The sequence below is a fragment of the Ptychodera flava genome (assembly GCF_041260155.1).
Source record: "Ptychodera flava strain L36383 chromosome 23 unlocalized genomic scaffold, AS_Pfla_20210202 Scaffold_24__1_contigs__length_23054250_pilon, whole genome shotgun sequence".
Classification (NCBI taxonomy): Eukaryota; Metazoa; Hemichordata; class Enteropneusta; family Ptychoderidae; genus Ptychodera; species Ptychodera flava.
Window position 1 is genome coordinate 7,771,809 of NW_027248278.1, and position 17,274 is coordinate 7,789,082.

Consider the following 17,274-nt stretch of genomic DNA (forward strand, 5'->3'; position numbering starts at 1 on the left):
AAAAATAGTCAATCTCTACATAAACACAGCGGAGCTATATCGGCCGTTAGGTCGCTTGTTTCATTTCAATCTTCGCTGCACTGTAGATACCCAAATGTAACATTTTATGGAGAGAATCCCTAGCACTCAAATAAAAGTTAAGATTTTTCGTTTCTGTTTTCTTGATTGTTTCTGAATTTTCAAAAAAAAGTTTCAGTGAAATTCGAAACCGAGACTGTGGAACAAAATTCCAAAATTGTGGTAAATTCTTAATAATAAGTACAAAACATACAATATCTGTTTACACCACGGACCCTCTGCGTCGTGCACTTCTTTTAGACCTGCTTCTTATCGTATTAATATTTTAAAATATTTTTTTCCACGGAACTAAAACATTCTTAATACTACTTTCAATGAAAAAAATAGATATTTTTGGTAATTTGATTACTTTTAGACTCAATTTACATCAGCTATTGGTTGATTTATACACGGCTAATTTGTTTTTACTTGATTCTTGTCTTAGTTAATATTTTATGTCCATTGTCCATTTTTGTCGTGTTAGATTTTCTTGTTTTTCTTTGTCGTTTTTCTCTTTTCTGTATGAAATGCACTTGTAATATGGGCAATGTGTTGGCTATTAATATAAATAAATAAATAATTATATAAATAAATAAATTAATAAATAAAACTTCGGAATAATCATTAGGAGCTCTGACAACAAATATCTGGAATCCCTTAAAACCATGATGACTACTAGAATAAAGTATCAATGCCTTAGATCGAACATGGCCGTGTTATTTTGATTGTTTGGTGCCAAAAAACAGGTCATTTCGACATTTGTTAACTGGATCTCGATTCCTCACGTAGTTCTGGCCTCAAAAAATGAACAATTCAAACCGCTTTAATTTTTCCGAGGCAAACTTTTAACAATTATCTTTCGAAATCAATAATAAGAACCGAAATTATCCTGAAACTGTAGTAATGGAGAAACAAACTATCAAATGTTATTGATATTTTAAATTCCTATGGCTGTCGTCTCTGTGGTATCTCTAATCGGATAAATAAAATCAGATTTTCACAAAACTAAGGGTGAACACTTTGTTTACGCCTTGAGCTTTACAAAAAAGCCTTCTCAGGTGGTTGAAGATAAAAAATTGTGGTAGACGATAAAAATTGACCTCTAATCAGATAATTCGTTTAAAAACAATTTTATTTGCGTGTCGAGGCCACTGGCCCATATGCAAATGGGGTTATAATTCAAGCTGGGATAAGACAATGATCATCCTTGATCAGTAGATAATTGGTGCAAAACTGAGATAAAGATCATGGTATGTACTGTGGAACCCTCGATGTATCAAGCTGGTACATGAACAAAATAAACAGTACAGGAAATGTGATATTTCTACTGCTGTCAAGACTTAAATAACCAGCCATTTAAATTTTGAGCGAAAAGGCGAAGCTGAAAATCACCGTGCCTTTCCGGTTACATTAGGAATGATTTGACCGTCCCAAGCATTTTATTGATTTATGGTATGCACCTCGAAAGTGAAAGACTTAAACTGTTGCTCATACTTTCCTAAGGGAATCTTTAAATCATTCTCTTTCAAAATTAAAATTAATAATCTGGGTCAACGTGCAAATTTTGACACTAGAAAAACAATCCACCCAAGATTTACCGATACTTGAAATTCAAAATGGCTGTCATCCCTGCCCTAACTCTATTGGGCAAAAATCAATTTTCGATTTTCGGAAAACTAAGGCTATGAAAATGTTACTTACACAAAGAGCGTTAAAATGAACCCCAAAAAGGGGTAGATCAGAATTGTAAAAGTGTGGTAGTCCGAATATCTGATCTCGAGGCGCATTCTACGTTCTTGTCCCTGAGGCTAACAAATAATTTTAAGTGATAAATGATTGTGTCAATAGATTTCGAGGTATTTTCAGCTTTTGCCGTCGAAGTTGTTGCGAGACAAATGAACGTTACAGAAAATGATTGCAACAAAAAAGCGATAACTGCTTTCGACTTGCCTTGATTTGCAATTATCATTAGTTGACATCCTTCGAGCCAACTGAGCCCCATGGCTGTTAATGTAGAAGACCGTTCTGACAGTCGCATTTTTACCATTCTTTTCTAATGTATGGCTTGTGGGGGGTCATTTTAAAGCTCTTGGTGTAAAAAAAATTACAGTCTTTGTTACTCGAAAATCTAAAATTTTACTTTTCTCCTCAGAGTTAAAAAAGGGATGTCGGTAAGTGTTTGGTAATTTGTTCCTCTAGAACCAAAATTATCACGGTAACCCCCGATTTCCATCCTAAATTTTAAAGAGAATCTGTGAAGATTCCTTGAGGAAAGTTTAAGCAAAAGTGTTACCAGAAGAGTCTTAAAATTGTTAATATTCCTCTGTTGCGTTCATTGTACTTTCAATACGCCTTAGATTTATTTTTCGTTTTTATGTATTTCATTTTTCCTTTTAGCTGAAGTTACTAGTATCAGTATGTATACCCCGTCAGCGCCAATGAATGATGGAGCCGCAGTTCTGACCATGAGCGCAATGACTGTTATTCTTGCCTTCTTCATTTGGTTTGGTTTCTGTCAAGAGTAGAATGCATGCCCAACTTGGAGGTAAGATATCCTTTATATCTAGTCATAGAAGCTCTAACTTTTTTTTGCATATTTTGTAGCATTTTCAGTCTGACCATAAAAAAACAGTTCCTTACCAGCAAACTGCACCCTAGACTGTAAAAGTCGTCGTTAGAGGGTGCTCTCTAAGATCCTTCTGCGCCCTCGAACAACTGATCGGTGTTAATCTTACTTCACTCAAAATCACATCAAAATTCTAGAGCTTCGGGGGGAGCATACTTCTTGATATTTCATATAGGAGTGCCCTGCCCAAGTTATTAAACAACTACCCATGTATAAAAAATGTGCCCCATTTAAGGGTTTCGCTTGGCAAATTTCGGGAATTTTCACCTTTATTCTGATTGATTGGAAGGTTTTCCTAAAGCATTGGACATTTGTTTTGTTATTCATAGTTTTTGTAAATCTACCCATCGCGGAAAAGTGACACATTCAGGCGACATATGCCCCATCATCTTTTCTATTGGAGTACCCCACCCAACCTCGGGGTGCAATTCAAGGTTTTCCACCTTGTTTATGTTGTCAAATGGATGGAATGTCGAACTGTATCTGACATCGATATTTAAGAGTGTTGACAAGAATTCCTTTGTCATCTGTAGCATGGCTTCTGCAAACGGTTTCGTTAGCTAGGCCAATACTCAGTATTTCAACACACTGTAGGGAGAAGAGTACAAACATTTATATAGATAGTAGTACAAAAATAGTGAAAGTGTTATAAAAAGTTAAACTTTTTTTATTCATGCAGGATTATGGAACATTATTATATATTCGTGCGCTTTTGCTTGGTTAATTCTCAGCCAAATACGTTGATTGAAAATACAGCAATTTGACTGCTGGTGGTTATGACATTGAGAGTTTTCCAAACGACCGAAACCTTCATTCCCAGCAAATACCACGAGAGAGGCAAATGTACCTTCTTGGAAGGGAAGACGATCATTATGAATAATATTATAGCTTTTCCAATAGCAGTGCATTCTGTGACGTCATTTCCAAGTTTATCAGGGATAATGAATCTCTACATCTACAAATTCCCTGGCATTGCCAAAACTATTAAATAATAGTCGCGCCAGCGGCTTACTGACTACGCATGCGCATATTTATAATATACTATGCGAGTAACCGGAAGTGTACCCTTCTTTCATGGGCGCCGCCATGTTTTTTTTGAGTACTCGTAAATAAACAAATACGAAACAAATTACTATTTTAATATGTAACAGGTCTGACCTGAGAGCGAGCGCAGCGTAGGGTTATTGATGTCATTGATGTTTTCAGGCGATAGCATCCTAATTTCTGTGTTTGATGTATGATGCATATTTTGGACATTGAGGTTGAATTGCTGTCAGTTGTTTTCTAGAATAACATTTATATATTATTATAGCAATTAACTCGGAAATGCCAAGTTCTCAGACGAAAATTACTTAAAACTGGTAAATTACATGATTCCGATCAGTTTATTGTAACAGGGGTGGGAACAGAAGCAGTCTAATGTAAACATGTTCTTGATATTCCCGTCGATAGCTCTCAAGCACACGATTTTTAATTCTCGCGTGAGTTGACCGTTGGTTCTCGCGAGAGTTAGCTTGTTTCAAAATGGCGGCGCCTAGTGATGACTGAACCAGGCTTTCAAAAGTGATCGAAAATAGTCATTTTGAACCAAATTTCACACTTTCTTTGGAATACAGAGATTCTTTTGTCGGAAATACACATTGTCGAGTAGGATTTGTGGTAGATGATATCTTTAATTTCATGCAATCCGTGTAAAAGTATTCAAAATGGCCGCCTCCATGGATTAGTGCCCTCTTTTCAAACTCGTAGGTATGTAGAGATTCCATTCTAATTTTCGTGTACACGTTAGTCTTAATGCTCGCTTCGCGAGCGGCCTTCGGCCGCTCTCGCTGCGCTCGCTATCATTGTAAAAATTGCCAATTTTTGTCCAAAATTTTTACACGTTACAGAAAATCTATACCTGCTCTGCTGCAGGGTTTGACGTTGTGTAGTTACGTGAACTGCTTTCATCAGAGGGAAACTGGGCATAGTTGTCATATAAACGTTTATGAAGTAACAATTAATTACATTTTATCATGAATCAATACAAATAACATTGCCAATCTTAACCTCTGGCGCGACACCAAGGGCTGAGCCCTATATAATATTAGCAATAATATATCCCCTCACGGCCCATAATGGATTCATGCAAGCTTTGACTTTGAACCCGGTCCGGCCAATACTTTATATAAATGTCGTGCAAAGTTTGCCTTCATTTATTGTAGGTCGGTGAGAGGAGTATGTTATTATTTATTCTCAGTGATGCAATCGTCTTTCAAAACAGGTTTCACGATAATGTTTGATCCTATATTTTCCGATATGAAGCGTACATACAGAAACGTCAAAAGTTGTGAAAAAATCGCAGAGTTTCCGTTTAGATTTGGCATTTGGTATTTCACGGCGTCGGTGATTTATGTTGTTTGTGTTTTTCAGGAGTACTAGAGGTGTAACCAGTCATAGAACACGACTGATGCTTGGAGAGTTGGTGGACAGAAATATCGCGTTTGAATGTGCAACTCAACACGAACATATTAAACATGAAACAAGCACCATATACGAAAAAAAATATACTGTGACGTAACTGATCATATATTTGATATTTGGTTTGTAGATGCATTCTTTGTAGAATACATATAGATTTATTCTTGTGTTATGTGCATATTTTGTATCGTTGCCATTTTATTCAAAAATGTATAAAAAAAGTCAATTTCTGAAAAAGCACAACTCTGCATGCTTTCCTTTTCGACAGTTTCGTCCAACATTCTTGGGACACGTGAAATATTGTACTACCATGTCTTGCTATTTTGTCGCATATCTTCTCACAACTTCTCGCGTAGCCATAGGCGAGAACTCTGTTTAATTTACTTAATTTACTATTAGAAAGTTCTTTTTCCCGATTTATTCAATGCAAAACGAAACTACCAGTAGCAAGATTTAATGTCCGATTTTTTTTGTTTCGCAAAATAAAAGAAAAATTCCCTTGAAAACTGTTTGCATCATCCCTTCAAACTGTGCATTGCATTGTATCGATGTATTTGCATGTGTGTGTGTGTGTGTGTGTGTGTGTGTGTGTGTGTGTGTTCCATTAGGCTGCATTCACAAAAAAAAACGGTGGGGGGGGGGGCTGGAGGAATTCAGGGGGATTCGAAAATTTTGGGGGTAGTGGAGGGGGGACTTGAAAATTTTGCTCTACCTGTAGGGGGACTTTTTTAGGGGTCCCTTTTGAGTTTTACATTTTCCAATTCCAAGTTTTTGTAGGTAATTCAATGAAAAATGAATACCATTTTTTATGTCATCAAAATGTTGTAATGTTGGTAATAATTTAACAAAATCTAGAACCATTTTGTCACATTTCATGACTTTTATCTCGAAAAAATCTAAACGTGTGATTTGTCGTAAAAAACAAACTTGAGCCTCGTAACAGGGCAGAAGCTGCAACTGTTAATGATTTCTTCTATGCAATATAACAACTACAGTTTCTTGCTATCTCCCTACAGCATGCTCAAACACACAATATTTAGTTTGTCGACAAAGCCTATATATATATTGTTACGTGCAGAGAAAACGAACAAAAGGGTGAACTCAGCAGTTAACGTTTAAACAAAATTTATTACGAAAAAAAAACTAATTGCTAAGTCAGGGATAGAGTACAAGCTTTAAAAGTGTACAGACTACTTATCTCAGCTGGGACGGCAAAGCTCCAGTCTCAGAGTTGTAACAGTCAGTTGAATGAATGAACAGTCCTTGCAGGCTTGCAGCTGCACAAAGTCCACAGTATAAATCCAGCGTTGACAGTGAAGGTCTTGAAAAGTCTTGAGAATGACTACTGCTGGAGTTTAGTAACACACAAGAGACACGATCCCAAAAGTCTGACTGGAAGCTGTGCACGTCCCTTTTATAAAGGCATATAAGAACAATCTAGAACTTTTATTGACATGCTAATTACTGTTCTAAAATTATCTCCCTTACACAACTAATCAACTTTCCAGAACATTCCAAACATGACTAATTGAATTCAAGGTGTGAGGTCATCAAGGGCAGTGACCTTGAGAATGTTCTAGACTAATTGAACTCAGGTCATGATGAGTGTGGGGGGAATGACCTACATAACACACCCCCTCTTCAAAAAAAGAAAATTTTTCAAAGAAAAATCTTTCTTTTACAAATGTAATCTTGAAAAGGATTTAAGTACTCAAATTTTGTTTTACTCTAAAGTAAAATTTCTTGAAAGTGAACAACAATAAAATTTCTTGAAAGTGAACAACAATAAACTCTAAATACGAGAGAGACAGTCTGCAATTAAATTGTCTCTGCCTTTGATATGTCTAATATCAAGATTAAACTCCTGTAACATTAAACTCCATCTTAGCAATCTCTGATTTTTGCCTTTAAATTTCTGCAGAAAAACAAGAGGGTTGTGATCAATATAAACCACTATTGGCTGATTGAAGAAGTAACATAAACTTCAAAATGCTGTAAAGCTAATATCAAAGATAAACACTCTTTTTCAATTGTAGAGTAGTTTCTCTGGGATTTGTTAAATTTGCAAAATTTGTTAAAAATAGCAAACAGGATGATCTGTCCCATGACTATCCTCTTGCAATTTGGTATTGGAAAACTCGAAATGGCACTGAACTTGGCATAAAGTATGCATGGCAAAGTCCGGTTATTTTTACTGAGTTCGATAAAGTCATTGTTCGGCAAATACTTGGCTTCCTCCTGGAGATATTCCGCTTTCGCAGGATTCAGTCTGTCTGGATGTTGTTCTACAGGCTTACTGTCCCCAACATCAACGTCGTGATAGATGACGTTTGTCCTCGTTGGAACATCTTGAAACAGGTGTTTATATTCGTGGAGCAGTTCTTTCACCTGTTGTTGTTGTTCTGGCTGGAGGTGTGCCAACTTGTGTAGACTCCAGCTTCTCCAGGATTTCTGAGTTCTGAAGCTTGACCGAGCCCAGCTTTGAGTTTAGAGTATTTTCACTCAAGTCAGTTTCAGTATCACTATCTTCATAATGGCCAGAACTGACGGTACTGACAGGCTGAGTTATAGTAGGATTATCCCTATCCAAATATGGCTTAAGCATATTTATGTGACATAGCTGCTTTTGTTTTCGCCTGTCAGGTGTTATTATGATGTAATTTAAATCACTCAATTTCTTATCGATTAGATATGGCCCAAAGTAACGAGCATGGAGTGGTTTGCCAGGAATTGGAAGTAGAACAAGAACTTTTTGACCTGGTTCAAACTTCCGTTTTGAGGTGTTTTTATCGTATTTGGTTTTCATTGACTGCTGAGATGACTCAAGATTTTCTCTGGCTAATTCACATGCTTTAGAGAGTTTTGTACGAAAATCTGACACATATTGCAAAATATTCAGACAATCATCATCGTCTGATAGGAATTTCTCTTTAACGAGCTTAAGTGGGCCACGGACTGTATGTCCAAATACAAGCTCAAATGGGCTAAAACCAAGAGACTCCTGAATTGACTCTCTAACAGCAAAGAGCAAAAAATGAATTCCTTCATCCCACTGTTTCTCTGTGTCAAAACAGTAAGTCCTAATCATGTTTTTCAAAGTTTGATGAAATCGCTCAAGAGCACCCTGACTTTCTGGATGATAGGCGGATGACCTATACTGTTTAATGCCTAGCTGATCCATTACTTGTTGAAAAATACCAGACATAAAGTTGGAGCCTTGATCGGACTGGACACATTTAGGGAGGCCGAATAAAGTGAAAAATTTGACTAAAGCTCTCACTATAGTCTTTGTCTTTATATTTCTCAGTGGTATGGCTTCTGGGAACCGAGTTGATGTACACATAATTGTCAGCATGTACTCATTTCCTGATCTTGTTTTTGGTAGGGGCCCAACACAGTCTATTAGTATCCTACTAAATGGTTCTTGAAATGCAGGAATTGGCTGTAAAGGGGCCTTTGGAATGGTCTGATTTGGCTTTCCTACCATTTGACATGTGTGACAGGTTTTACAGAAATGTGCTACATCCTGCCTGAGATTAGGCCAATAAAAGTGACTGAGAATTTTATGATAAGTTTTCCTTACTCCCAAATGACCAGCCCAGGGGGTTTCATGGGCTAGGCGCAATATTTCAGCACGATAGGGCTTTGGAACAACAATTTGGATGTTTTATAGCCCAATCGTCATCAACCAAAACATCTGGAGGTCTCCATTTACGCATGAGAATACCAGATTTTGTATAATAGGAAACAGAGCTATCTGAAGTTTTACCTTCATCATCTACCCTGTCAAACAAAGACAAAATATCTGGGTCTTTGTGTTGTTCTGCAATGAGATTTGATCTAGAAAATGTCTGACTTTGGTCAGCAGAAGTTTTACTGGAAGTTTCAAATCCACGAGGATAACGGAATGATCCGTGTCAAACACCTGACTGAGAAAGGTGTCATTTAAGTCAACATCTGTGACATTATTTTTGAGAGTATTTTGATTCTCGGAAGTTTTCTTTGACATGGCTCGAGTAATGGCACATGAAGGAAATAAATCGGGTATCTCTTGTTCAATTGGCTCTGGATCCTGATCTAAACTAGGATTATCAGTCACAAGTGGATTAGTAATGACCTTGTCCCCAGCAAGGTCGTTTCCAAGAAGAAGGTGAATCCCTTCAAAAGGCAAAAAAGGCCTAATACCTAAAGCCACAGGTCCAGAAACAAAGTCCGAAGACAAATAGACATTATGGAGAGGAACAGGAATGTAGTCATTACAATCTACCCCCTTAATAAGAACTTTAGAACCTGAAAATGACTTTTCAGAAAACGGCAGGGTATCTGCCAACAAAAGAGACTGGGAAGCCCCGGTATCTCTTAAAATTTTGACAGGGGTAGCGGAAGAGAAATCACTAGAAAGTGATATAAAACCATTATGAATAAATGGCTCGAAAATACCCATAATGCTATCTTGAGAAGAATTGACCTTGACCTCATTAATTGGGGATGAGAGGGGTTTAACCTCAGAAAATGTGTTGCACACATTATTAGACTCTAATTGAGTGTTGATGAAGAAATAAAGCCGGTGGCTTAGATCCACTTTGACCACTTTGACCTTCACGTTTTCTTTTCAATTTGAAACACTCTGACATTAAATGGCCGTCTTTCTTACAATAATTACAAGAAAGTGTACCAAACTGTTTGTCAGAAGGAGATTGAGACTTGGGATCTGATGATGTGGGAGTGTTACTTGAACTCTGTGAACTGTTGTCATTTGATTTTCTACTCTCCTTTGAAAAATTCTTGGATGAAAAGGAGGAGTTAAATTTACCTGCATTGTTTCTGTATGAAAAGGACTGGGATGGTTTGCTGAGAAATGAAGATTTGTGGGTCAATGAATAATCATCGGCCAAACGTGCAGCAACCTCCAATGTATCTGCCTTTTGTTCATTGATAAACGTCTTGATGTCACTCCGAATGCACCTCTTACTTAAATTCTTCAATCAAAACAAGCTGTCGTAATTTGTCATAATTCTGACTGACCTTTTCAGAAGAACACCAGCGATCAAACAGTTGTTCTTTTGTTCGAGCAAATTCAACATAAGTTTGATCCTTCACCTTCTCACAATCCCTAAATTTCTGACGGTAAGCTTCAGGCACCAACTCATAGCCCTTGAGAATTAATTCCTTCACAGAATCATAATTTGAAGCCTGCTCTACTGACAACTGAATGTAAATTTCTCTGGCTTTACCCACCAAAGCACTCTGCAAAAGCATAGACCAGGACTCCTTAGGCCAATTCAGACTCTGAGCAATTTTCTCAAAATGAAGGAAATATTTATCAACATCCTTTTCTTGGAAAGGGGGAACTAACCTGAAATGCTTAGTGATGTCAAACTTGTCTGAAGGGAAGAATTTTCCTGATTGTCCAAGCTCTAAACGTCTCATTTCTAACTGTAGTCGATGTTCTTCCAATTCTCTCTCCTTTTCTCTCTGTCTTTCTTCCATTTGTAATTCTTTGTCTTTCATTTGTAATTCTTTGTCTTTCATTTGTAATTTTTCCTGCCTTTCCCTTTCTTCCATTTGCAATTTTTCCTTTTCTAATTCCAATTTCTTAAGCTCCAAATCTGCCTGTATTTCTAATTCTAATTTTTTGAGTTCGAAGGAAGACTCAGGCTCATAATCTTTTAAGGCAGACTCCTCAAAATGGCCAGAATTAACTAAATGTTTTGCAATCTTGAACTGAATTTCTCGCTTGCGCATAGATCTTTTGACATCTACTTTAAGGAAATTTGCCAGTGCTATGAGGTTGTCTTTTCTGAGGGAATTAAATGTGTCCTGATCAAGGTCATCCATAATTCGTCTGGCTTGAATTCCGCCATGATTGAATTTCGCTGAGTTCACAGTATACAGTAGTTTTGAAAAGGCTGTCAAAATGTTGTCAAACGGCTCAAAATATTCGTCTCCCGGACGAGCCCCCAATTTGTTACGTGCAGAGAAAACGAACAAAAGGGTGAACTCAGCAGTTAACGTTTAAACAAAATTTATTACGAAAAAAAAACTAATTGCTAAGTCAGGGATAGAGTACAAGCTTTAAAAGTGTACAGACTACTTATCTCAGCTGGGACGGCAAAGCTCCAGTCTCAGAGTTGTAACAGTCAGTCGGATGAATGAACAGTCCTTGGCGCAGGCTTGCAGCTGCACAAAGTCCACAGTATAAATCCAGCGTTGACAGTGAAGGTCTTGAAAAGTCTTGAGAATGACTACTGCTGGAGTTATAGTAACACACAAGAGACACGATCCCAAAAGTCTGACTGGAAGCTGTGCACGTCCCTTTTATAAAGGCATATAAGAACAATCTAGAACTTTTATTGACATGCTAATTACTGTTACTTGTTACTTCAAAATTATCTCCCTTACACAACTAATCAACTTTCCAGAACATTCCAAACATGACTAATTGAATTCAAGGTTGTGAGGTCATCAAGGGCAGTGACCTTGAGAATGTTCTAGACTAATTGAACTCAGGTCATGATGAGTGTGTGGGGGAATGACCTACATAACATATATATATATAAATATAAATATGTATTTAGTGATAATTTAATTGAAGTCCAGACTGACAGTCAGTTGTCAGTGATACAAATGCATGGTACACATACATAGGCTGTGATAGCAAGCTGAATACTGGACAATTCAACATGCTGTAGGGAGTAGAACAAGAACGCAGTTGTAAAACTGAACAAAAATATTGCCAAAATTATCAAAGTTAATACAGCTACTGCCTACGGGTAGTTTCACAATCAGATACTACCCTGCTACTGCAGTGTCACTGTCACTGCATACCTGAACAAGTAACAGAGACAGCTCTGACTCTGATGTACATAGTAGTTGAAGAAGAGTTTTGGTCAAATGACACTCATGACAGTGAAACTCACTTGTACATAAGATCAGGCCAGAGATCAACACATGGAAGAAAACAGAGAAGTGTTTGAATTCTGGCATATGAGAACAATCAAATATTTAAGAAAAAAGATGGGGTAACCATGCTTTATTTTCTAAATTGTCACACTCTTATTATGAAATGATACAGAAGTAAAAATTTGAACAGTAAAGACTAAAAGAAAAAATATGTGACCAAATGGAATTATTTATTTTTTAACCAAATTTGCAATTATCGCACCCAAAATTTCAGAAATTAAAACATTTATTTGATGGAATATTTTAACCTTCCGGTATTGTCAATTTTGAGTAGCATCTAATTCATATAGGTCTTGTAGTTTTGAAACAATCTTTTGGTAGGTCACTGTGCAATACCACAATTAGCCAGAATTCACAATTTTCCTACTCTCTCATGATTGCATTTTGTGTGCTCTTCAACAGGAGCAATTGACCTGACCAGAGTTGGATTAACTCATGTTGGCTTTTAGACCAATAAATCTAAAAACACCACTGATGCATTTAAAGAACGTGCCCTAGGAATATGACTATACAAAGTGCTAATACAGGTAGTGTTGAACACCTGTGAGCAGAATTGCAGAACACATGTTTATTTTTTCTGCGCTCACATCATTTACAAATATGCGGGCCTGTGATAGTTGGGGGGGACTTGAAAAATTTTGACCATATAGAGGGGGGCATTTGAAAATTTTTTAGGGTACTTAGGGGGGATCTGACAAAAAAAGATTTCAATCGAGATTCCTCCAGCCCCCCCCCCCTAATCGTTATTTGTGAACGCAGCCTTAGAACTAGTGAGGGCACGTGCATATGTGTGCTCGATTCGAACTCATGCTGACATAAGTACTCGAGAACTCGTGCAGAGTGAGGGCTCTCCACTAAAATATAGCAAAATAGAAACCAATTCGGCTAAAAACAAGAACCTCGCGATTTGGGCGTTAGTGCAAGACACAGGGATTTTAAATTTTAAATTTGACTACTTTACCAGGTAAGTTCGTACTCAATAATGTGATGGCCATCCAAAACACAATACGTTTAATGTTCCGTTGTTAATGTTATAGAACGCGCCTTGTCGGTAGATATTTTGACGCTCAATTTTTCACAATTCTTTTCTGATTTATCTCTTGTGGCGATTTATTTTAAAGCTCTCGGAGTGGGAAAAATTTTCACAATCTTAGATTTTCGAAAATCGAACACTTAATTTTTCTATGTAGGGATAGTGGCCGTTTTGAATTTCAAATACCAGTAAAAGTTACGTAATTTGTTTCTTTTGCTGCGAACTTTTCAGGGTGACACCTTGGTTTTATTTTTGATTTCGTAAGAGAATGATTTGGCTATTTCTTGAGGAAAGTTTGAGCAACATTTTAAGTCTTTCACTTTCGAGGCGCATACTACTTTAACTGTATGAGTAGCTAGGCTTCTAACATAAAGGTTTTGATTGCTGTCGACGTTGACCGAATAAATCAAATAAACCTGTTAATGTTGTTTTTGGTTTGAGAAAATGGTAGAGGGCGTACTTACCATTCATCGCGTACTCGTCACAATATGTGCCATCGTCTGAGAGTAACCTCTCATATTCATCATCGAACGCCCAGGGACAGCTGTTATCACAACCTGCTATATGATAAAGTGCAAAAACAACTCAAAGCGAGTGCAATTATTTTGACTTTTTTCACAATCTTAACCGTTACATTTGATTATTTTCATTGTCTACTTTGTGGATATTTTGAGATAGACACCATCGCATTCTACTTTTTAAAAAAATTCATCGAGCAAGCTTTAAACAATCATCTTACAACTGAATAGTAATAACCAGGGTTCATCATACAAAGTTTAGAAATAGAAAAACAAAATACCTAAAGTTTATCGCTGTCTGAAACTCAATCCCTACGTTAGCTCTATGGACCGAAAAAGATCCGTTTTCGATATTCCAAATGACGCGAAAGTAAAAAGTTTCATGTACAACGCAGGCTCAAGTATGACTAAACACAAACATCATATTAGCAAAGGATTGTAAGTATTTCAAAGTCTGAATTTCAGGTTCCGAGGTGCGTTCTATCTTCAGAGTTTTCATTTCAAATGTTTATAATTGCCAAGGTTGAGATCAACGTCATTAGACGATAAAAACTCTCTTGCAATTATTCAGTTTCGTGCATCAACCTGTATAAATATTACCATATACGCTGGTGACCACTAACCGAAAGATTCATGCTCTATTGTCATAATTGTGTGAGTTAACCCAAAGTGACATTTACCAAAACAAAGGAAAATGGCGTTTTAATATTACATCTGATTCATTAACGCCAGCTAACATAGGAGGTGATGACATGTAGTTTCCGTGTAGTGGGAGGGCAGGCGGGGAAAGGAAGAGCCGACAACGCTTTGTCAACGCTTATGAACGCTTGTTGAAATGCAGTAGTGATTTTTACAATCAAGGGAGTTTCAGTGAAACAGAACATTACGTCTGAATAATTTTTCTATCGCATCGATGCAGATTCAATAATGCACATGATCACGCATAAAGGTAAAAATTCAAAAGTTGGTATTAAAAAGTCAAAGAATATGTATTCTACAAAATAAACCTTGAAGGAAGCCTAGCTTTATTTAGTAGAAAAAGTAACCACGACGAATTATGTCTTGTTTGCTGTTACTGTTATTTTATAGTTCTGTTTGAGAGAGTCGGTGCACACGTTGCACAAAAGTTATTACTGTAAATAGAGACGCTATTAGGTCATCGTGACATTAGCCTTTGCACGGACGAAATTGATGACATGAATTTATGAAGACTGAAGAATTTAAGATAAAATGTTTAAGAACAAAGCAGAACACAGCAAAACAACATTTGCCGCTGTGACAGGCCCTCTACGTACCCTGACACAACCCTGTGGTACAGGTCTGTCAACAAAGATGCCCTATTGCTGTGGCAGGGATGATGTACAGGTCTGTGGCCAGTGCTGTGATGACATTGCTATAGACAGTGCTGTAGACACAGTGATGTGACAGGGCCTGAAATTTCTGCCTGTCCCATCACTGTATTTACAGGACTGTATACAGCAATGTGAATATAAACCTGTAACAGGGTCAATAATTTTTTAATGTGCACAAATTTACGCCCGTATTCATTTCTGTCATCAGAATTAGCTCTATTTTCTCAAAATATACACCCCTGAAATCTGACAAATTTTCAGACCCTATAACAGACCCTGTACATTCAATACTGACACACCACTGTTTGTACACCAGTAAGCTTATTTCAGTCATGTGATCAAGGCACTTGGTAAACTCAGAAATTACATCATTGTATACATTCCTTTAAAACCAGGCCTGATACACACCCGTTTATACACCTCTGATATCTAGGTCCTGTAACAGAGGTTATTTCTGACTGACTGTCACAGGTACTGGTCAGACCCTGTTACAGGCAATGTACTGAAATCTGCCTGTAGTTTTCTTGCTGTGTATGGGAAATTGTGTTGTGCTCAGTGCTGGTGGGTAAACGTGTACCCGGCGTTCAGCCTTCCTAAGATTTATTCGAAAGAGACAATGTTTCCAGTTGTCCGGCCAGTTGTCCATTGATCAACAGTTATGGATACTAGTAGCTTATTAAAACGTTCAGAGCGCAATCAAAAGTGCGAAATATATATTGCGATGCTATAGCGCCTTCGGCAATTGAAGACGAAGGTCGCTTTTCTCTTCACTGACACAATATGCCACTCTTCAATTTTTGACAATTGTGTGTAGGTGTGGTAAAGATAAGCGAGCTTGAGAGCCTGCGAGTTGTCACGTTGCGTTTGACCTAGGGCTGACCCAGCAAGGCTGTCCTCAGGCACACCGGTTCATCGCAGGGTTTAGAAACTGGTCAGCAACAATAGATACGACAGAGCCTGCGGTTACTTATGAATCGCACAAAACATTTTGCTCCAGACCGCCATCCGATCCGGCCAGATTCATGAAAATTTCGATGTCACTGAACAGCGTCTCTGTACTTCGTGTAACTTCTACTATTTCTGGAATGCTTACTTCTCGTCTTGATAAGTGATTACGAGTTTCTTCTCCCTCAAGATCTATGGGTTGTCCGGAGCAAGTGGTTTGTGCGTAACTTACTTTGTGCATGAATTTCACTTTTGCAAACACATTTTTAACAAAACTTATCATTATTTATAGGAAATTTCGCTTTTCTATGCGGTGTCTGATAATCAGAGAGCTGACACTTTTGGATCCTGATGACAGATCACGCATTCTTGCCAGGACTCTTGACGTGATTGTCAAGATCACTCCAGATTTATTAAGAATAGTTCTAACGGGAGATATGCAAAATAGTTCCACAACTGAATACGTATGCAAATTTCTAATATTGCACTTTTATTGGTTAGTAAATATAGATGTTCACTGTCTATGCTAATTATATATTTATGTTGTTTTCTTTCTCAGATTTGAAAGATTGTCAGTATTTCAGTATTTAACAATCATTTTAATGCTACAAAGGGCTCAATTGTCGAATGCACATTACCAAAGCAGGGGAGAGCCCCCTCCCCAAGCACCCCGGGCTCCCTCGCAGGACGTTCTTAAAGCTGGCGTCGTCATGGTTGCAGAGAACGACAGCAATGGCACAAGGTGATTATGGCAGTCACAGAAATAAAACGTATTACAGTCATGTAAAATTGGCGCATGCGTCAGCGTATCAGTGACCGCGCAGCATAAAATTGCCTAAATTATGATACCTTTAACTAACCTTCCACCTAACAAGCACGAAAACACACTGTAGAGAGCTGCAGAAAATATGATTCCTCAACAATAAGCAGGTTATTGGTAAGATTTATGAAGTCCATTTTAACATGTTTGTACCCGGAAATATAGCCGGACACTCAGGGTAAATAACAAATATGTGTATCGGGAAACATACCTCAGAAAATAAGGATCGGTAGGTCGGGGGATATAAGTCTTTCTTTGTGTTGACCGAGGCCAATAAAATAAGAAATGCAAAAAACATTTAGAGTCAGCGGGCAGTTTTTTAGGGTAGGTCGAGTTGCTGGAAACATATTTTTGTTCGGCCTCATGTGTGTATTTTCTCTATTTCGCAGTGAATACGATATACGTTTACACGTAATCATTTTGGACTTGATTTATTTTAGTTTCGGTCAATGGCAAAATTTTCGTTGCTAACTCACATCAATATTGCCAATGGCAGGTCA

General features: G+C 37.5%; 1 protein-coding gene across 2 annotated transcripts in view; it reads left to right on the forward strand.

Annotated features, from left to right (window-relative positions):
* LOC139124469 (uncharacterized) overlaps window positions 1-17,274 on the forward strand; it is a 45,837-nt gene that overhangs the window by 19,802 nt on the left and 8,761 nt on the right. The window contains exon 5 of one of the 2 annotated variants that reach the window (XM_070690607.1): window positions 2,455-2,602. The exons of the other annotated variant lie outside the window; for it this stretch is intronic. Coding sequence (XP_070546708.1) covers window positions 2,455-2,582 — 128 coding nt within the window. The 3' untranslated portion in view covers window positions 2,583-2,602. The remainder of the gene's footprint in view (window positions 1-2,454; window positions 2,603-17,274) is intronic. 2 annotated transcript variants of the gene reach the window in all.